This window comes from Diceros bicornis, chromosome 36, assembly GCF_020826845.1.
Source record: "Diceros bicornis minor isolate mBicDic1 chromosome 36, mDicBic1.mat.cur, whole genome shotgun sequence".
Lineage (NCBI taxonomy): Eukaryota > Metazoa > Chordata > Mammalia > Perissodactyla > Rhinocerotidae > Diceros > Diceros bicornis.
The window spans coordinates 32,528,211-32,548,154 of NC_080775.1; the positions used below are offsets into that span (position 1 = coordinate 32,528,211).

The following is a 19,944-nucleotide window of genomic DNA, read 5'->3' on the forward strand; positions in this document are numbered from 1 at the left end:
TATATAAAGAACTCACACAATTGAACAACAAAAAAACAAACAACCCGATCAAAAAATGGGCAGAGGAAATGAACAGACACTTCTCCAAGGAAGATATACAGATGGCCAATAGGCACATGAAAAGATGCTCAACATCACTAATCATCAGGGAAATGCAAATCAAAACAACACTAAGATACCACCTCACGCCCGTTAGAATGGCTATAATCACCAAGACAAAAAACAACAAATGTTGGAGAGGATGTGGAGAAACAGGAACCCTCATACACAGCTGGTGGGAATGCAAATTGGTGCAGCCTCTATGGAAAACAGTATGGAGATTCCTCAAAGAATTAAAAATAGAGATGCCCTATGATCCAGCCATCCCACTACTGGGAATCTATCCAACGCACCTGAAATCAACAATCCAAAGAGGCTTATGCACCCCTATGTTCATTGCAGCATTATTCACCATAGCCCAGAAGTGGAAGCAACGTAAGTGTCCCTTGACTGACGATTGGATTAAGAAAATGTGGTATATATATACAATGGAATACTACTCAGCCATAAAAAAAGACAAAATCGTCCCATTTGCAACAACATGGATGGGCCTGGAGCGTGTTATGTTAAGTGAAATAAGCCAGAAAGAGAAAGACAAACACTGTATGATCTCACTCATATGTGGAATATAAACCAACACATGGACAGAGAAAACTGGACTGTGGTTACCCGGGAAGTGGGGGTGGGGGGTGGGCACAAGGGGTGAAGGGAGTCATATATGGGGTGATGGACAAACAAAAATGTACAACCCAAAATTTCACAATGTTAGAAACCATTAAAATATCAATAAAAAAAAAAAAAAAGAAAAGAAAAAGTGTGTCTTTACAGCTGAAGAAAAGTCAGGATGCAAAGCCCACTCAAATCCAACAGAGATGAGCTTCGGGCCACAGTGGGTTCACAGGGGATTATTTCTTCCCTTATACGTTTTTTTCCTCACGAGGAGCTATATATTATTTTTACAAAAGAAAAAACAACCAAAATTTTTAAAAAAGCCAAGAAAGCAAGGAAGAGGAAGGGAGAAGAGGAAAATACTGAAAGATCAATACAGCATTAGGTCATCTCTTTCAATATGATGGCTGGGAAAGGGTACTTGCTCAAATTCTTCATAATCTCTGTCATTGTTTAAGCTTTGGAGCTGAACACAATAAATGGACTATGTGTCTCTAGATGGTACTCTTCACATGGATTACAGGAAAAGGATTGAGAGTCATCCTATTCCTGGCTCACTGAAAAGCCCAAAAGGAGAAATGGCACCAACAGAAATAGCAGCAAATCATAAATGAACACCAAGTTCCACTTTTTTTTTTTTTTGTGAGGAAGATCAGCCCTGAGCTAACATCCAATGCCAATCCTCCTCTTTTTTTTGCTGAGGAAGACTGGCCCTGGGCTAACATCCGTGCCCATCTTCCTCCACTTTATATGGGACGCCGCCACAGCACGGCTTGTCAAGCGGTGTGTTGGTGCCGCCCGGGATCCAAACCCACGCACCCGGGGCCCGCCGCAGTGGAGCGCGCGCACTTAACAGCTTGCGCCACCAGGCCAGCCCCCACAAACTTCCACATTTTTGACAGAATGTGTCCCTGGCCCACAGTAGCTACATGGGACGAAGCCCACCATGGCAGATGCTACTGAATCAAATATCTCTGAATTTACACAATATTTGGCAGCTAACAATTTTTTGTTTTCCTTAATATTTCAAGAAAGCATATAAGACATCCGCCGATTCCGAGCTAGGCACTACGCTAATTGTCAGAACCGTAGGAGTGAAGAAGACACAACAGCTGTGCTCATCCAGCTCACAGCCGAGCGGACAGGAGGATGAGGCAAAAAGCCAGTAATCAGGGAGCTCCTCAGGAGGACCGGAGTGAGTCCTGGACGATTTTGCCATCTTCCAGCCCTGTGACGTAACCAGGCGGGTTTAACCGACGCTGTGCTATCACACGGCCGTGATGACACAATTGTATACGTGGCTGTGAGCCCTTCTGTAATTTCATTACAAGTTGGACACAAGACAGGGTGTGGTCAAAGCCTGCTCAAGTCTCAGCACCTCATTACAGTAAAGAATTTGCTGACTTCTCTACGCAGAGCCAGATTCTGTCACGATTCTTAAAATGCTGCGAGTCCTCCTCCTCCTCCTCTCTTCCTTCCCTCATGGAGCGCAGACAAAGGGTGGGTGTAAGCTAACGCTGCACGGCCTGCGCTGTGGGCGGCCACGCTCACAGTGCCAAAATCACAGCCTCCGTGAAAGACGGCGCTGCAGTGTGAGAGCACACCAAGGGGAACACTGAAAAGGGGGCTTCCGAGAGCTGAGCACACACCGGGAGGATGCTGGGATGCGCTCGCTCGCTCATTTTGTGGCCAGGCCAGCTGTGGGGATGGGCCAGCACTGGGATCAGAACCTGGAGACCTTGTATATCACGCAGTGAAACACAGTGACCATACAGATGGACCTCAGTTGTCAAGCAAGATGTTATGTTTGGTTAACTTAATAAGGGGGGAAAAATGGCATGGAAACCTTTTAAAGATATTTCCATTTAAAAAGTTGCAATTTTAAAGTTCTAAAACTTAGTTTTATGTCCCAGGTATTAAGAAAATCATTATACCCTGAGGTTCAGGGCAGTGAAGGCTCACAACATATACCAGAGTGAGAGGCCCAAATATTCTTTAAAGCATGTGTGTCTACAACAGAAAGGGAAGCAGTCCCCCCACCACACCCTCCCCAGTCTTCACAAAAGGCACTCAGAGCAGCTCCCCCTGGACCTGAACTCACTCTGTCTTTATCATCTGCTACATCACAGAGTATGTCGTCAAGGTCTAGTATTCCTCCATCTCCATGTTCCAGTCGATGCACCTGTATCCAGTAGTTTGGATCCTGTACAAAAGAACAGAAGCATCAAATACAGCAAGTCAGCATCACCAAAAGGGAAAGCAACAATTTAAACTGTGATAACCTCCTGCCCATAAAAAGGAATCGACCCCATCAACAACACTGCAATTGATTCAAAATTCAGGCAGCTCCCTGCCTTTGCTGTTGAGTCCATTTTCCTTTTCTTTTATGATGGAGTCACTCATGCTCACTCTTTCCTTTGGCCCAGATGCTGATCTGCTGTTATGACAGGAACTGCAGAAACTAGCAAAACTCACTGCATAAGAAATATTGATGTCTCTAAAGTATGCTGGGTTTCCTACTGTCCAGTGTAGTCCATAGAGATCCAGTCAAATCCATAGAGATATTCTAAAAAGCAAGCAACACATACTGTATGTCTGAAAAACTCATGTCACAGCCTATCTGAAAAAAAGAGGTTGCATACCCTGGTGGCTCAAAGTAATCCCTACAAACAGGTCTAAATATACTGACGCAGAAGAATGTTGACAAACCGTTAAGCAAACAAAGCAAGTTGAGAACAACGTGTGTGGTTTGAGTCTATTTTTGTGATGACAAAGTTCCATACACTTGTATAAGTGCATATAAAAATATCCCAAAAAACACACACCAAAATTTGCAGTGGTATCTCTGGGGAGTGGAATTGGGAGAGAAGGAAGACAAAGGACTTCATTTTAAATTTTATATACTTCTACACAGGGTGTGTGTGTATGCACACTCATGTTTTGTATACACACACCCATACACACATGCATACATATACATACACACTAACATAAAACCATGTTTTTAAATTATTTGAAGAGAAAACATAGCTGTTTTTAAACTTCTACAATCATTCTCATTTGTATACTCAAATAAAAATATGCTACACTGTATCTTTTGCCGTTAGCTACTGAATTATCCACAACACAGAATTATTAATAAAAAGTTCCATTCAAGTTAACACTCCATTTTTCCAATCTAAACAGTGATGTTTGATATAGTTCTTTCTTAAAGGAAAGGCTAGAAGGGAGGAGGCCAAAGATCAATGATAGTTAAAATACAGATTCCTGGACCCTACCCCAGGTCTACTGACTGAGACCTTCCAGGTGTGGGGCCAGGAAATCCATATCCTTAAGAAGCCCTCCAAGAGGCTCTCCACCAAAGCCATGCCTAAGAATCACTAAAATGGAACACTTACAAAAACTGCAGAATTACCAATCCATGTCACTTTTTGTTGTGTGTGTGTTTGAGGAACATCAGCCCTGAGCTAACATCCAATGCTAATCTTCCTCCTTTTTGCTGAGGAAGATTGGCCCTGGGCTAACATCCGTGCCCATCTTCCTCTACTTTATATGGGATGCCACCACAGTATGGCTTGACAAGCGATGCACAGGTGCGTGCCTGGGATCCGAACCTGTGAACCCCGGGCCACCGCAGCAGAGCTCACGCACTTAACCGCTGCGCCACTGGCCAGGCCCCACCATGTCACTTTTTAAGCAGTACAGAAAACAGCTCAGACCCTAATTCTCAAAGTTATTAAACATTACCAAAAAAAATTCCTATGCAAATAACCTCTAGTTACTCTGCATCCTCATCCCTCTGGACTTCTTTAAAAGGAGATTCAGCACTCTAATCAACTGTTCCTCCAGAACACGGAGAGTAAGTTTGTAAAACACACACACGCACACACTTTGGCATCCCCTTCATTCATGGGGCCTCACTCTGCATGACTCCTTGATTACAATGTCATCCAGAGAGTCCTTAGGAAGCCTGCTGCTGTGAGTCCAGCAGTCCTCCAGAATTTGTCAGTTCTCCATTTGCTGAGCCATCAAAGAACAAAGTTCCCAAACAATCCATACTCCTACACTTCCTTACCAAATGGTATTAACTCTCCAAGGGAAATCAGGAATAATTAATATCCTAGGGGTGAATAAAGAAAAGGCATCCCCTAACTATCATCCCCTAGGCACAGAGAACAGCTCCATCCTGCCCTCCTCTTCCCCCCAGCAAGCTGTAGAATGACCTCATCAACTTAAATATCAATTTTCATTTCCAAAACAGTTTTATATACACAGAAGCAGACTAACCTCTAAAATGTGGCTTATAATAAACTGTTTTTTAAGCTTCCTAATCCTCCTCACTCTCCCCATATGAGATCATAACCTACAGCCTTTATATAACATTTGGAGCTACTCCATTGAAATAAAGTTCCCCCTAATGATTTTGTCAACCTCTTAACTTAATACTTCAGAATCTGCTCTGTTCCAGCCTTTCTCCCACCACTTCCCCTTTCATAGCCTATATTAAGCCCTGTGTAATTATGCCCCCTCCCCAGCATGCCCAGTACCTTCAGTGCCTGGAGCCCACCTTATCCTCCAGGCTCATCCCTCCCATCCATCAAGACTCCTCCATCATTCTCCTCTCCAAGAGCTTTTCCTGACTGGAAAAGACAAGTTGGAAGTCTCTCTCCAGTCTCATGTTAACGTTCCTAAAATCCATAGTAGTAGGGAAGATAGTACTCAGATGTCAACTTTGAGCCTTTCAAAGCTGTTAATATTTTATTTTTACACATGCTAAAATAATAGTACAATACTTCTGTTGACCCTACTTCTGTGACCCTCTAGTTACTACATCGATTCTCTGATTCTCTTTACAGCAAAAATATTTAGAGATCTGTTGTCTCAGATTCTTCTTCTCCCATAACCCTGTTCCAATCAGGCTTCCTCCCCACCACACTCCCAAAAATGTTCATCAAGGTCACCAACAGCCTCCATGTTGCTTAATGCAATGGTCCATTCCCAAGACTCATCTTCCTTGGCCTATTAGCAGAATTTGATACCACTGATCACTCCCTCTTCCTTGAACTACTCTATCAATTTGGCTTTTAATCCTTCAACCCTCCGATCAAGGCTTGTCTAATTTTGAGATTCAGTTGACTCCTGCTTCAGAGGGCTCCTGATTCAATGGTAAGTTTTGCCAAGTAGCCATGACAACACCACATCGGAGTATTTATCAGGCTAGCACTTATTAAATGCCACTCCATAATACGTGCTGAATGGAAACAACTGTTTGTAGAGAAGGAAATCATCACTAACCCCAAGAGAGCACACTAGACTAAACAAATCAGATCTGAGCCTGGCACACAAAAATGACCTCCTCGCACAACAGTGTAAAAACCAGGAAGGATATTTTTGCGACTGAAAATACGATTCCTCGGAACAGCAGTCTCTCAGGTGATTTTAACTGGCAGCTTTCATCAACACAACTCTCTCAATAAACAGGGGACTTGCTGTGTTTTCAAGGGAATAGTCAAGAACCCATCAGGGAAAACTATGTTCTAAAAAAGTTAGAGCACACTTGTTGACTCCACTTTGTGGTAGTTTACACTAAAAATGTGAAATAATAATAGTGGAAATCATTGCTGTCCTGGCTATAGAAACTTAAAAACGTAATTGAACAAAACGTTGTGATAAGCCACTTTCTAAAATGCTAATAAACACTAATTTTACAATAAGCATTTCTGTCATTGGGTTAAAAAACAAACGTGACACAACACTCAATTAAAAAAAGGATGTTTCTCACTTAGGATGTGTACATTTAAAATAATCACAGACTTGAACACTAACAATAATTTCATGTTATGACAATCAAAAATCCATCACACATGAGCAAGAAACGGGGAACAAAGTTCATCCATCAAGTGGCTAGAGAGGGGCTACTAGCAGCAAATGTCCTGGCCAGGCAAGGCTCCCCAAAGATGGGTCCAACCCCAGAGAAGAAATCTGGAGACAAAACCACATGAAGAATCACTGCTTCTCACCCAGATTAAGAACAGAGGCTGGGACCTGGCCTAATGCTATAGGAAAAGAAGTGAAGGGAACATTTCTAAGACCAGCTGAGAATGACAGCACAGGTGATTTGATAAGACGCAAGTTGCAAGGAATGCTGATGTCCACTCTATTCCAGGACACAATAAGAGAAAACAGTACAGGAAAGTCCTAATGAAAGACTGACTCCTATCCCACCTTCAAGAAATCACTCATACCCGGAAAAGAGCATCATCATATTATGCAGCAAGATAAGGACCTTTTGTGAGTTGCGACCTCTGCATAAAAATGCTTTATGAGTTCAGAGGAGAGAAAGATTACTTTCACTTGGAAAGATTCAGGAAAGGTCAGACTGAGTAGACTGGAGGAAGGAAGACCATGGAGAACATTCTGAGCAGAAGGAAGGGTATGACCAGGCATGGAGGAATGGCAGAGTTTATTCAGAAAACTGCAAACACGAAATTGGCCAAAAGACAAAAATGGAAGGGTAAAATCATATCAGACACACATTTATTTTGCCTCTCTCCTGAAAGCCCACTGAAATTACAATAAATGCATTGTGTGTGTGTGTGTGTGTGTGTGTGTGTGTGTGTGTGTGTGTAAGATCAGCCCTGAGCTAACATCCATGCCAATCCTCCTCTTTTTGCTGAGGAAGACCGGCCCTGAGCTAACATCTATTGCCAATCCTCCTCGTTTTTTTTTTTCCCCAAAGCCCCAGTAGATAGTTGTATGTCATAGCTGCACATCCTTCTAGTTGCTGTATGTGGGACGTGGCCTCAGCATGGCCGGACAAGCGGTGCATCAGTGTGCGCCCCAGATCCGAACCCGGGCCGCCAGCAGCGGAGCGCGCGCACTTAACCGCTAAGCCGCGGGGCCGGCCCCTAAATGCATTTTTTTTAAGGTATATTCCCACAAAGCCAAAAAAAAAAAAAAAAAAAGCAGAGAGAAACAGGAGCAACACAATTTCTTGAAGCTGGGAAGCAGATGGACTGATGATAACACATTCAGCAGAACGGAGAAAGTGAACCCCAAGCTGACTGTGGGGGACACAGGCAGCAATATGACTTTCTCTGTAGAGCTCTAAGAGCCTCTGGAATTGCAGAAACCCGGAACCTAAGAACAGAGGGATGAAGACAGGAGGAAAAACAGCAGGACTGGCTGAAAGTCTGTTTACTCAGTAGTTCGGGCCCAGCTTCCTGCTCGACTCCACACAGCACAGCAAGTGCCCCAGCAGTTCACTGGCGGCTTCCTCTCCAGAGAGGGTGGGATGGGGGTCTGAACTGGGAAATCAAGGCAGAGCAACTGCAGAGGTTCTTGAAAATGTGGGGAGATAAGTGAACATTCACGTATTGAATGCTGGGAAATCCTGCTCTCTACTTCCACTTCTTCCTAGAATGCTGGCAGCTGGGCTTCTGCCACCTATGCAAGAGGCTGGAAGATCTTTTCCCAGGCATCTGACCATCTGAGGAGAAAAGGCCTGAGGAATCTGGTTAGCCAGGTGAGCCTTCTGTGCAGCTCAAGTTTACAGCCCTTGCCTGCACCCTGTGCTCTCTGTTACTGTTAGCACTCCTCAAATCAGAGCCAACAACTGAAGTACAAACTCCTGAGGAAAACGCAAGGATGAAAGAGAGACCAAAACAAACAGAAAACACAACTTGAGAGAAACAGAGGCTGTATAAAAAGAAGATGCTGTTAAAAACCCATCACTAACACCCTAAGATGGTTCAGAGATGATGGAACATCCAGGGGGCAGAGCAAGATGAGAAGGGAGGGAAAGAGGAATGGAAAAAACAGAGAGAAAAACAAAACCAAAGGCTCTTAGAAGTTAAAAACAGTAAAAGTGAAAAGCCAATAGAAGAGTTGAGAGAAGTTGAAGAAATCTCCCCAGAAAGTAAAGAAAAAAGACAAAGATAGAAGATAGAAGAGAAAGGGTAATAAAATAGAAGCCCAGTCGAGTAAGTAAAGCAGCTGAATAACAGGAGTTCTAGAAAAAGAGAACCAGGAACACAGAAATACAATGAAAAACTATTTCAACTTAATTCACCAGCACAATATGTGTCTCCACATTGAAAAAGTCCATAGAGAATCCAACACAATTATGAAAACAGACATACACCAAGGCACATCAGACCACAGAAGACAAACAGAAGATTTAAAAAAAAAAAAAAACTTCCAGAAAGTAAAATACAATTCACCACAATGAAGGGATAAGGAACCAGAACGAGCCTGACTTCTTAAGAGCAATACTGGAATCTAGATGATAATGGAACACTGACTTCAAAATTCCTAAGAGAAATAGTTCCCATCCTAGAATTCTATACCTTGCCCAACTATCAGTCAAGTTTGAAGACAGAAAAAAGACATTTTTAGAACTGCAATGTCTCCAAACAATGACCCTCTCTGCACCTTTCTCAGGGAAGTACTGGAAGATGTGTTCCAACAAAACAAGGAAATAAACTATGAATGAGGATGGCATGAAGACAGGGGACATTACACAGAAGAGAACTCCCAGGATGATGGTGAGGTTGACCCTAGGATCTCAGCTGTGCTCAGGTGTGGAAAGTGACCAGTCCAGACTGGAGCAGACCAGAAGCTCCAAATGAGATGCCTTCAAGATGAAGCTCCAATGTTATGTTATGTCTTCAACATGACTAAACATACCAAGATGCTACTGTAATGACTGGCAGATCTGGGGTGGTACTGGTTGTAAACTCACAGGAGACCACCCGGAGGAAAAAACATTGTTCATTCCAGGGAAAACACAAAAGTTGTGAAAGAAAGAAAAAGTAACCCAGGTATCTATCGTACATGATTCTGCTACGAGCAGCTTTTAATAATGAAAATAATGTCAACATCAAATATTTAATCAAAATTATAACTTCTTTTCGGGGAAAGAGGTCTAAAAAGCATCAATCCTATTAGCCAGAGGATAATTATGTTGCCAAGACAAATGAGGTCATTGTAAATGACATAAGAAATGGAAAACATTTCATTTTTAAAGTCAATAGAAGAGCACAATTAACAGGAATTATGCCTCACTCTAGATTATCTTGGGAAGTATCTCTCCAATTTACTTAAACCAAAAGCAGAATATTTTAAAAATATGTTCTAAAGTTCTTTTTTTTAAAAAATGAATCACTAGTATTTCAAGAAAGTGTGATATATGCAATTTTGACTTTACCTACTTTAATCAGTTCCATTTCAAAAATGCCTATCTTTTAGTCTAAATTCAAACCATAGGACCCATTTTCAACTTTGTTACAGTAACACTACTGAACATTAAACAGATTTTTTTGTTGCCTTCTCAATAAAGGCAGAAAACATAGAGGGTCAGAAATCACAGCTGAGGTTCAACAGTAAAATAACAACCTCTATCACCATGAGGGACTGACTAATATTTAACGGTAAGCGCACTTCTCTGCCCCCTACTTTTCCACCCCAAACCACACCCCACAGCCATACCACTACCTCACCATCACAACATAACACAGAGCAAACCACAAACCTGCTGCCTCCCTTGAGAGTGGATGGCTTCATTTAACATGTCAATCAAAAAGGCAAAAGGCAGCACGAAAACAAAGGTGAAGTCCAATCTCAAGGAACTAAGTTTCTGGCATTTTGTTTTATTAGAACTAGCACATAATCTCTCATAGGGTCACACATGAGCCTATGAGCCCATCATTGACCTCCACCTCTGACGTAACTTTCGTGACAACGTAGAGATCACGTTAGTCATGGACGCTCCCCCACACCATTCCATATAAAGCGAGGGAACGGCCCCAGATCACAGGGCTGGCTTGGAACAGAACCAAAGCAAGAATGACAACTGTAGTAACCACCAGTTATATTTGCATTATGTTTTAAAATTTTAAAAATGCATTCATGGGGCCAGCCGGATGGTGTAGTGGTTAAGTCCACTTCGGTGGCCTGGGGCTCACAGGTTCAGATCCCAGGCGCAGATCTACACCACTCATCAGCCATGCAGAGGTGGCAACTCACATACAAAATAGAGGAAGACAACTCAGGGCCAATCTTCCTCAAGCAAAAAGAGGAAGACTGGCAACAGATGTGAGCTCAGGGCCAATAATCCTCAGCAAAAAAAAAAAGCATTCATGTGCATATCTAATGTGGGGGGAGGGTTTATAATCCCTATTTTCAGATGAGAAAACTGAGACTCAGCATAAATTGCTGACAAGTGGTCATAATTAATAAATGCTGTCAACCAGGACTCCAACCTGGGTCAGCTGAGTCAGCTCTCAGCCCTTTCTCAGCCCCACACAGACTGCCGTCTTCTCACTACAGCCCCTCCTCCCAATCTTTTGATAGTTTGCATAATGGGAGGTAAATAAAATATTTTTTTTAATAAAAAGGTTTTGACTGTTAAAAAAGTCAAGTTGGAAAAACCACTCACCTAAATATTACATTACATGTTCTAACCTTATCCATGATCTAAAGCAGCGGCTCTCGAAGTGTGACTACATTCCAGCATCAGCATCACCAGAGAACTAGTCAGAAATTCTAATACCTGGGCTCCATCCCGGTCCTGCTGAATCAAAACGTCTCAGAGCAGGCCCAGCAACCTGTGTTCAAACAAGGCCTCCCCTGCGTGGTCCTGATGCACACTTAAGTCTGAGAACGCAGAGTCTGTGATTCAGAACCAGGGCGGGGGGGATGAGCGGGTGCTGCAATACTTGGCATTTCTTCTACGCATTATTACTACGTACTATGTTTTAGCTCATCAACTCACCAGTTGAATGCTTTCACCTACACTCCTTAAATCAAACAGATGTTAGTTACTGTATCTTAAAAATGGTTACCACGAACACACACATATATATTTGTCTTCTGAGATCAGCATACAGGTCAATTTCAGTGTTCACTGTCAATTACAGTCTCTTTCTCAGAGTTGTTTCAACTCTAAGCTCCGTGCAGAGGATTCCAAAAACTCCATCTCTAGACCAGAGCCCTCCCAACACTCCAGCCTCAAACATGCCCCTCTCACTCACACCACACTGGGAGCTCTCTGAATCCCCCAAGGAGCTTGCCTTAGAAGCTTGCAGGAAATTTTAATGCAATGAGTAAAAGGACATCCATGTGGGAATAACTGATGACTGGACAATGTTTTTATCAAGTCCTATTTTTTTTTACTTTATTTTTTTTTGTGAGGAAGATCAGCCCTGAGCTAACATCTGCCAATCCTCCTCTTTTTTTTTTGCTGAGGAAGACTGGCCCTGAGCTAACATCCATGCCCATCTTCTTCTACTTTATATGGGACGCCGCCACAGCATGGCTTGACAAGCGGTGCATCAGTGCGCGCCTGGGATCCGAACCGGCAAACCCCAGGCCGCCACAGCGGAGCGCACGCACTTAACCGCTTGCACCACCGGGCCGGCCCCTATCAAGTCCTATTTTAATTCAAGTTTATTAAGCTTATATTTCTTATCTTCCCCAAAGACAAACTTCTTGAGTTTGAAGTTTCAAGACAAACTTCCCGTCTTCATTCCTACTGGCAGTACCACCCTCCTCTGACGTAACCTAATCAAGTTGTAAACTTAAATTCCTCATTACAGAAAATACAAGGAATAGAGAACCAAATTAAATGACACCACATGGAAGCAATCAGACAAATCTGGAAGGTGAGCCTTTGAACAACACAACTGCATTGATCTCTTAAAAAAAAAAAGTCCATGTCATCTGATGTGTAAGTGCAGTGTATGATCCTAGAGTGGATCTGCATGTGCAGGAAAAAACAGTGAAAAAGGACAATACTAGGACACTGAAGAAATCTATCATATTAGGTGACAGGATTGTATAATTGAGAAATTTCCTGAATGTGATCACTGTACAGCGATTATATAAAAGAATATTCTTGTTTTATACTTGCTGAATACTTGCTGAAGTATTTAGGGGTTAGAAGTGTCATAATATCTATAGTTTAATGTCAAATGTTTCAGCACAAAAAAGAAATTAGTATTTTTACTAATGTGTATAGAGAACTAGGAAGAAAGCAAATGTAGCAAAGTGTTAAAAATTGGTGAGTCTAGACAAAGGGTTCAATTTACTACTCTGTGATTTTAGAAATTTTTCAAGAGAAAAATGTTAAAAGTCTGTCATTTTTTAAAAAAACCTATAACTGGAAGACTGTTCTAAATCAGAGAGACTAAGGAGGCATAACCAAATTCAAGGTGTAAGCCTTGACTGAATCCTTGTTGAGGTAAAAAAATAAAATAAAAAATCACTGTAAAAGATATCTTGGCGACAGTGGTGGAAAATTTAATATGGACTTGATGCTAGATGATATTAGGAAATTATTCTTAGATTTCTTAGGTATAATAATAGTTTTGTGGATACGTAAGAGGATATCCTTATTCTCAGGCAATGTGTGAAGTATTTAGATAAAGTGTCATGATGTCTACCCCTTACTTTAGAATAGCATATTATATACGTGTGTGTGTGTGACTGAATATCCATCATTCAGAGTGCTACCAGGAAAATACAAATCATCCCAAGAATTTTAAACAGAAGGAAATTAATATAGAGAATTGGTTACAAAGACGTAAGGGTTGAGAATCCAAACCAGGATAGAGGTGGGGTGGGGACAACCCACAGATTAGCCATAGCAGGAAGCTACTCCTTTAGCCCCCAAGGCTAAAGGAATAAAGAGAGGTGTCCCCAGAGCCCAGGGCAGGAGTGCTGTGACAGAAGTTGGACTCATGGAGGCCTTCAGGGCAGGAGCTGGAATTTGGAAATTAGCGCTGGCAAAGACACAGCCCAAAGCAGAGCGGGAGCAGGGACCTACTCCAGGGCTATCTCATCATGGGCCTCCCAGCTCCCATCTACCTCCCACTCGCCAAGTCCAACCAGAGGTCAACTGACACGGCTGTACTTCGCAGGATTCTCTCAAGCACTATTTGAGTTTTTCATAGCAAATTGGGAAAACAGATCAATTTAAACAAATTTAATGACCCAGGGTTCATGAGAGTACAGGAAGCCAGCATTCTCACATGCTGCTCCTGAGTTCTTAATAGTCACACACACTTTGATGGGCAGGGGGCACCTGCAGGGAGGTGGAATTTGGTCCCACGAATCAAAATGCTTAAAATTGAACATACACATTGACTCAGAAATTTATTTTTTTATTTTTATTTTTTTTGTGTGAGGAAGATCAGCCCTGAGCTAACATCCATGCCAATCCTCCTGTTTTTGCTGAGGAAGACCGACCTTGAGGTAACATCTATTGCCAATCCTCCTCCTTTTTTTCCCCAAAGTCCCAGCAGATAGCTGTATGTCATAACTGCACATCCTTCTAGTTGCTGTATGTGGGACGCGGCCTCAGCATGGCCGGAGAAGCGGTGCGTCTGGGTGCACCCGGGATCCGAACCCGGGCTGCCAGTAGCGGAGCGCGCGCACTTAACCGCTCAGCCACGGGGCCGGCCCCTGACTCAGAAATTTAAAATGTGCTTATACAAGGTCAAGATGTATACAGTAAATCAGACGTTTTAATCAACCATAATACAGAACAGGAAACCAGCTATATATCCAACATAACAATTGGCTGAGACACCCAATCAATGAAACACTAGCCAGCAATTTAAACGCTGCGCACAGAGTACGACGTAAGACATCACCTCATCTTTGGTTGAAGACAGCGCTACCTATAGACACAGACAAAAGGCAAGAGCTGCTGTGTACAATGACAGTCCTTGTCTATATTTGCTGATTTTCCATAATAAACATATGTTTGATTTTTAAATTTCATCTTAACTAGTGAATACATTTCTTCCTTTCCCTTTCCTGCACCTCTTGCTCTCAATAACCTAATTACCTTCTAACTCATCTCACTGCTTCTAGACTCCTATTTTTCAGCCCTGTCCTGCATCTTGCTACTGTATCTGTCTTCACAACATACCCATTTCGTCATGTCACTGTCCTGTGACATGAGTCATTTTCAGTGACTCACTACATTCTAAAGGTCAACGTCCAACATCCTCGGCCAAACACTCAACACTCCTCCCAAAGCTTCTTTCCTGGCTTTCCACGGCTCCCATCACAGTCCTTCAGTCCTCTAGACAGGCCTCAACGCTGCCTTCCCATATCTGGGTCATCAATCGTTCTAGTCACTGACAAACACCAAGCACCCAGAATAGGACCTGAGACAGAGTAAATGCTCAATAAATATTGGTTCCATGAATTAATTAATCCTTATGTTTTTTGTTCCTTCTCTTCCACACATCTGAAAGACTTTCATCCCTATAGCTCCAACTACCCAGATTGTATATACCTTTCCAAATCTAGACCAAAAACCACCTCTTCTGTGAAAAGTACTTCAACCACAAAGTATTTATCTAGACAACATATTTGTCACTTAATAGCCTATTTCCTTGTACATGTGTGTTGTTCTGTTTATCCCTAGATAAGTTCCCCAAAGGCAGGGACCATCTTCTGCTTTTTTAGCAAAGAACAAAGCACCATGTTGTAGAAATAATGTGTAAAAAAAATAAAAGTAATAAACCTATTGGAAAAAGGAAAAAAATTAAACAAGAGTTTCTCATGGGCCGGCCCCGTGGCTTGGTGGTTAAGTGCGCGCGCTCTGATGCTGGTGGCCCGGGTTCGGATCCCGGGCACGCACCGAGGCACCACTTCTCCGTCCATCCTGAGGCCAAGTCCCACATACAGCAACTAGAAGGATGTGCAGCTATGACATACAACTATCTACTGGGGCTTTGGGGGGAAAAAATAAATAAATAAAATCTTTAAAAAAAAAAAAAAAGTTTCTCAGAGAATATAATCAACAAACACAGACTTGGGCTCTCCTAACTGCCAAAAGAAACGCCATGGACATGCCGTGCCATGTCAGGATCCACACCCCTCATCCACCCTCCATCCTGACTCCCAGAGCTGGTGCAACAAACGCTATGTGATTATTCTAGCTGACATTCCAGACACCATCTTAGAGGTGGGGAATGAAGATATCCAGATAATTCTGCATGCAATGAAAAGGAACCCAAATTCCAGTATAAACACCTCCATTCTCACCCACAGAGGTGAGTCCCCAGCATCATTGGCCTGGATAAGCCAGGCAGAAGAGAGGTTAAGCCTGGATAAACCTGCCTACAACCCAGGAAAAGGAGGGCAAGACAAAAGCTCAATTTGGCCAACCAAGTCCTCCCCACTCTAGGCCTAGAGAAGGTAAGACCATGCAAGGGCTTGGGGGTGGGTAGCACTGTGACCTCATAAGCCGGTAGTCAGGGAACAGAAGGTTTTACTAAAGGAAGGGAGAATGAGAGGTAGAGCATAAATGCAATATAGCTAAGCCTCGTTCCTAAAAAACAATACGGACCTACAGGACATTCTGCTCCAGAACTCAAAATCTCTACTTACAAGCTTTGCAACCATGAGCACCATGAAAGTAGGCACCTGGCGCTGTGCCCTCCTCCTAATCCATCCCATTCCTTCACTCTTACTCCACAAAGGGGCCGGTGGTGGGCACCAATTACTAAGCACCTAGTGTGCCACTCACATTCACACGTGACTGTTTTCACAACAATCATTGGAGGTGAATGGTTTCAGCTCCATTTGTAGATGAGAGGACTAAGGAACAGGAAATTTAAGCTGTCTGAGATCATCGCACATGTAATTACCGTTGAAGAGGAAAGGGAGTTTCAACTCAGATATTCGACTTCTAAACTCATGCTATGCCCTTTTTGACGCATTGTCTCTTGCAGGGGGATCAAACACATCTGTCAGGGGTACAAATTTGGGAGGGAAAAATTGATCAAGATAAAGTCCTTTGCTTTTATTTTTGTTTTTGTTTTGCTTACAATGGAAAAAAAGAATAATGAAAATATGTCACCCACCAGTATTGACTTCCACCAGTATTACCCCAACTAACTTCAATATGAGGAAGCAATGCTTTACCCCATGGTACCCATCAAAGATATACAGATTTAAGAAGCGTTTCATTCCAGTCATGCACCAGGCAGAGCTGGATTCAAAGCTGTAGAAAAAACAATCCATGAACATTACAACAGGGACTCAGACAACGCAGTGTGGAGGCCCACCCTGCGGCCTCAGCAGGCCACAGCGCACGTGCAGTTCAGACAGTAACTATTATATTGTGTGAGATCTTTTAAAGCTAAAATGTTGAATGTTTTTCTAGTATTTACAAAAGAAATAACTAACCTAAGAGATCCTTAAGGTTACTTACCCAGCCTAACAAAAGAACCTACCCTCGCATATTTACTCTCCAACTAGCAAATGAGAGAGGCTGACTCAGGCCAAAAGGAATTTCCCTGACCTGGAAAGAAAACCTCACTGAAACATGATAAACTCTAAATAGCTCAGAATTCTGAAACAAACCAACAAAACCTTGACCCCAAAGCTGCTCTTCACCCACCCCCCTCATATTACTTAATCCAAAAACCACTTCCCGGTTTTTCTTAAAGCAATTATCTCTAATTACTTAAAAAATACAGGACTAATTCTTTACACCTGGCAATACTAAACAGGACTGAATCAGAAGAAATATCCTCAACCTAATACAGAAGAGGAGACTAGGAGGAAACAGTGATTTTGACAGAGAATTTGCATCTACCTCTGATTTCCTCCTTGAAAGCCTGGGAAACAGTTATCCAGCTGGACCCTGTGGCCGCTATACTCAAATCCAGCACACCTCGCACTGCGTGGGGTCCGGCTGAGAGTTCCACAGCACCACAACATCACAACACAAGTGTGGCCCCGAGGCAGTGGACACCAGACAGCAGTGCTTAGAATGTGGCTCAGAACACAGCCACTTGGGAGGGTGGAGGGGCCAATTCCCAATGTCTCCTCCGGACTGCTGATGCCAGAAGTGGGGCTCCCTTCCCCTCCCAGGATACTCCTACCATCAGTCAAGGGAGGGGTCTATGATGGTATCTTCAAAAGGTTTGCCAAAGACCAGACAGTGCTCCTGAGTCTTATTAGTATGGACATCTCTGCAGGCAAGGAACATGCATCAGCTTTTAGGAAAGATTTTCAGTAGGGAAGAGAGCAATACAGACAGACAAAGGGCATATACGTACATTCACATACGCCAAGATATGAGCTAGTCAGTCCATGGGATCTCCTTGGCACTCAAACCTGTTATCGCTTGTTCACACCTCCTGGAAAGCCATCCTCTCTCTTCACTTGCGGAAATCTCACTCAAATCTCAGTGCTTGGCTAGCATCTGTCTCTTCACCACGTCAGTCTTCAATCCCACTTTATCTTTCGCCCTTTCTCTCCACAGCACTTACAATAATGTCTTGAAGATGTACATGTTTTACCCTAAGGAGTCTATGGACATTAATCATCCATTCAAATACTTATGGAGCATCTACTATATGGTAGGCATTGCACTACGTACAACGGTTACAGCAGTAAATGGTCGCTACCCTCCTAGAATCTCTCGTCTAGCATACGAAACAATGGGGTCTCTCTCTTAAACCCAGCCCCTACACCCCAAAACATTCATTGATATATGTTACTGGTTATCTCAAGCCAAAGATCAATTTGTATTCCTTTACTAACCTATTTGTTTCAAAATTTGTTGACATTTAGATTTTTCCTGAAAATCCCTAATGTGACAAGACTCTATCTGGGTCCATCTGGTCAATTTCAAATACATTCTAAACAGGGAAATTTTTAAATAGAGGCTCCAAGATACCTTATGAAATATACGTAAAGGAGGTTATATATGTTAATGCCATACAATTTCTTAATTCTTAAATACATGCTTAGTTCTCTGTTCTTATAAAGCTTTCCCTTATGAGGTATTTGAAATTTAGGTACCTGTGCCTTCAATTTATTCCTTCTAAGAAATTATGGTACATGGTATCTCAGAAAAAAATCATCAAGGAGCACAATCTAAGCACTATAACAGAAAACCCAGCAAGCAGAAATACAACTAGTCTGTCCTATTCTATCTGTAGCATACTTAAAAGTAAAGTTTCTGATAAAAATCATGTGTGGAAGCAAAGAAACAAATTAGCTCTATGGGAACTCATGCAAAACATAATTACACAACTAGTAATTAAAGTGTGACATGGACTACCTCAAACAACAATAAAACTTGTAACTATAAACTTATCAGACCGGGGTGGGGAGAGGACAAAACAGGAGCCACGTGAGTCTGTGAAGCTGGAACAGATGCACAGATAGAGCAGACGCAACGAGAAACCAGGGCAGTAATGGCAAAGCCATCTAGTGGGCACATATCCTGTCTATCAGTAGCCACAAAAAAAGGGCAATTCAATGACTCCCCGGGCTAAGTGGCCTGACAGGTACAAGTTATTTCCTCTTTGTGGGAACTCGAGGCCTTGTGTGTAAAAATGAAGGGAGTGGTTGATCTCGGAGGTTCGTGTACTGCTCAACCAGCCTATGATGTTACACTACTCCAGGCAGCTTTCCTTTACTAAGTGGAAATAAGATTACCATTCCCACGACCGCCATAATTTGAGCTTGAAAACTCATAATATAAAATTAAAACTACCTAACCTTCCTTAAACACTCTTTGTTAAGCATCTGTTTATAAACATGTGTCCTTGCAGTAGCAGAGCTCTAAGCTCTACAGATACCATCCACCTGGAACAGCTTTCCAAACGAGTCTGGTGATGGCGTCAGAACCATCTCTTTGCCACTCACAGCTGACAAGCATGTTGCATGAAGAAAAGCCACAACCCCATCCAGATTATTGGAAGATTCCTGCCAGCAGGAACAGTCAAGGATATCGAAGAACATCCACATGGAGGTTCCTAAAGACTAAAAACATTTCCACACTTATTACACACTTTAAAAAACAACTAGAAATAACAGGATAGCATGTTACATACTACCAGTCAATTAAGAACTTAACACTCAGTCTGAAAGCAATTGTGTTTTGGAATAAAGGGGCTACAGCCAAGTCTAGGATAACACTCCAGTCCTCTAAGATTTTAAAGTCAATTTGGGGAGTCAAGCCATAGGTATGTGGAAAGTTCACTAACAATACCCAATTATCAAAATTAAATGCCAACCAAGTGGTACAGGAATTACAAAAATTCAGAAAACACTGAGGACAAAGAACACTTCCTGAAGGAATTATTTCATTTCCACCAGGGAAAATCTTAGAACAGAGGTGAGGAGGCCAAAACATACATGGCGTGTTTGAACACCAGGAATGAAGCCCGGACAGGAGACACACCCGCAGCACTT

At 42.5% G+C, this 19,944-nt stretch overlaps 1 protein-coding gene across 17 annotated transcripts in view; it reads right to left on the bottom strand.

The window, feature by feature from the left end:
* Window positions 1–19,944, bottom strand: part of PARD3 (par-3 family cell polarity regulator) — a 624,264-nt gene that overhangs the window by 518,516 nt on the left and 85,804 nt on the right. For 16 of the 17 annotated variants that reach the window (XM_058532762.1, XM_058532761.1, XM_058532759.1 and 13 more), the window contains one exon: window positions 2,810–2,911. The exons of the other annotated variant lie outside the window; for it this stretch is intronic. In XM_058532762.1, the coding sequence (XP_058388745.1) occupies window positions 2,810–2,911 (102 nt within the window). The remainder of the gene's footprint in view (window positions 1–2,809; window positions 2,912–19,944) is intronic. 17 annotated transcript variants of the gene reach the window in all.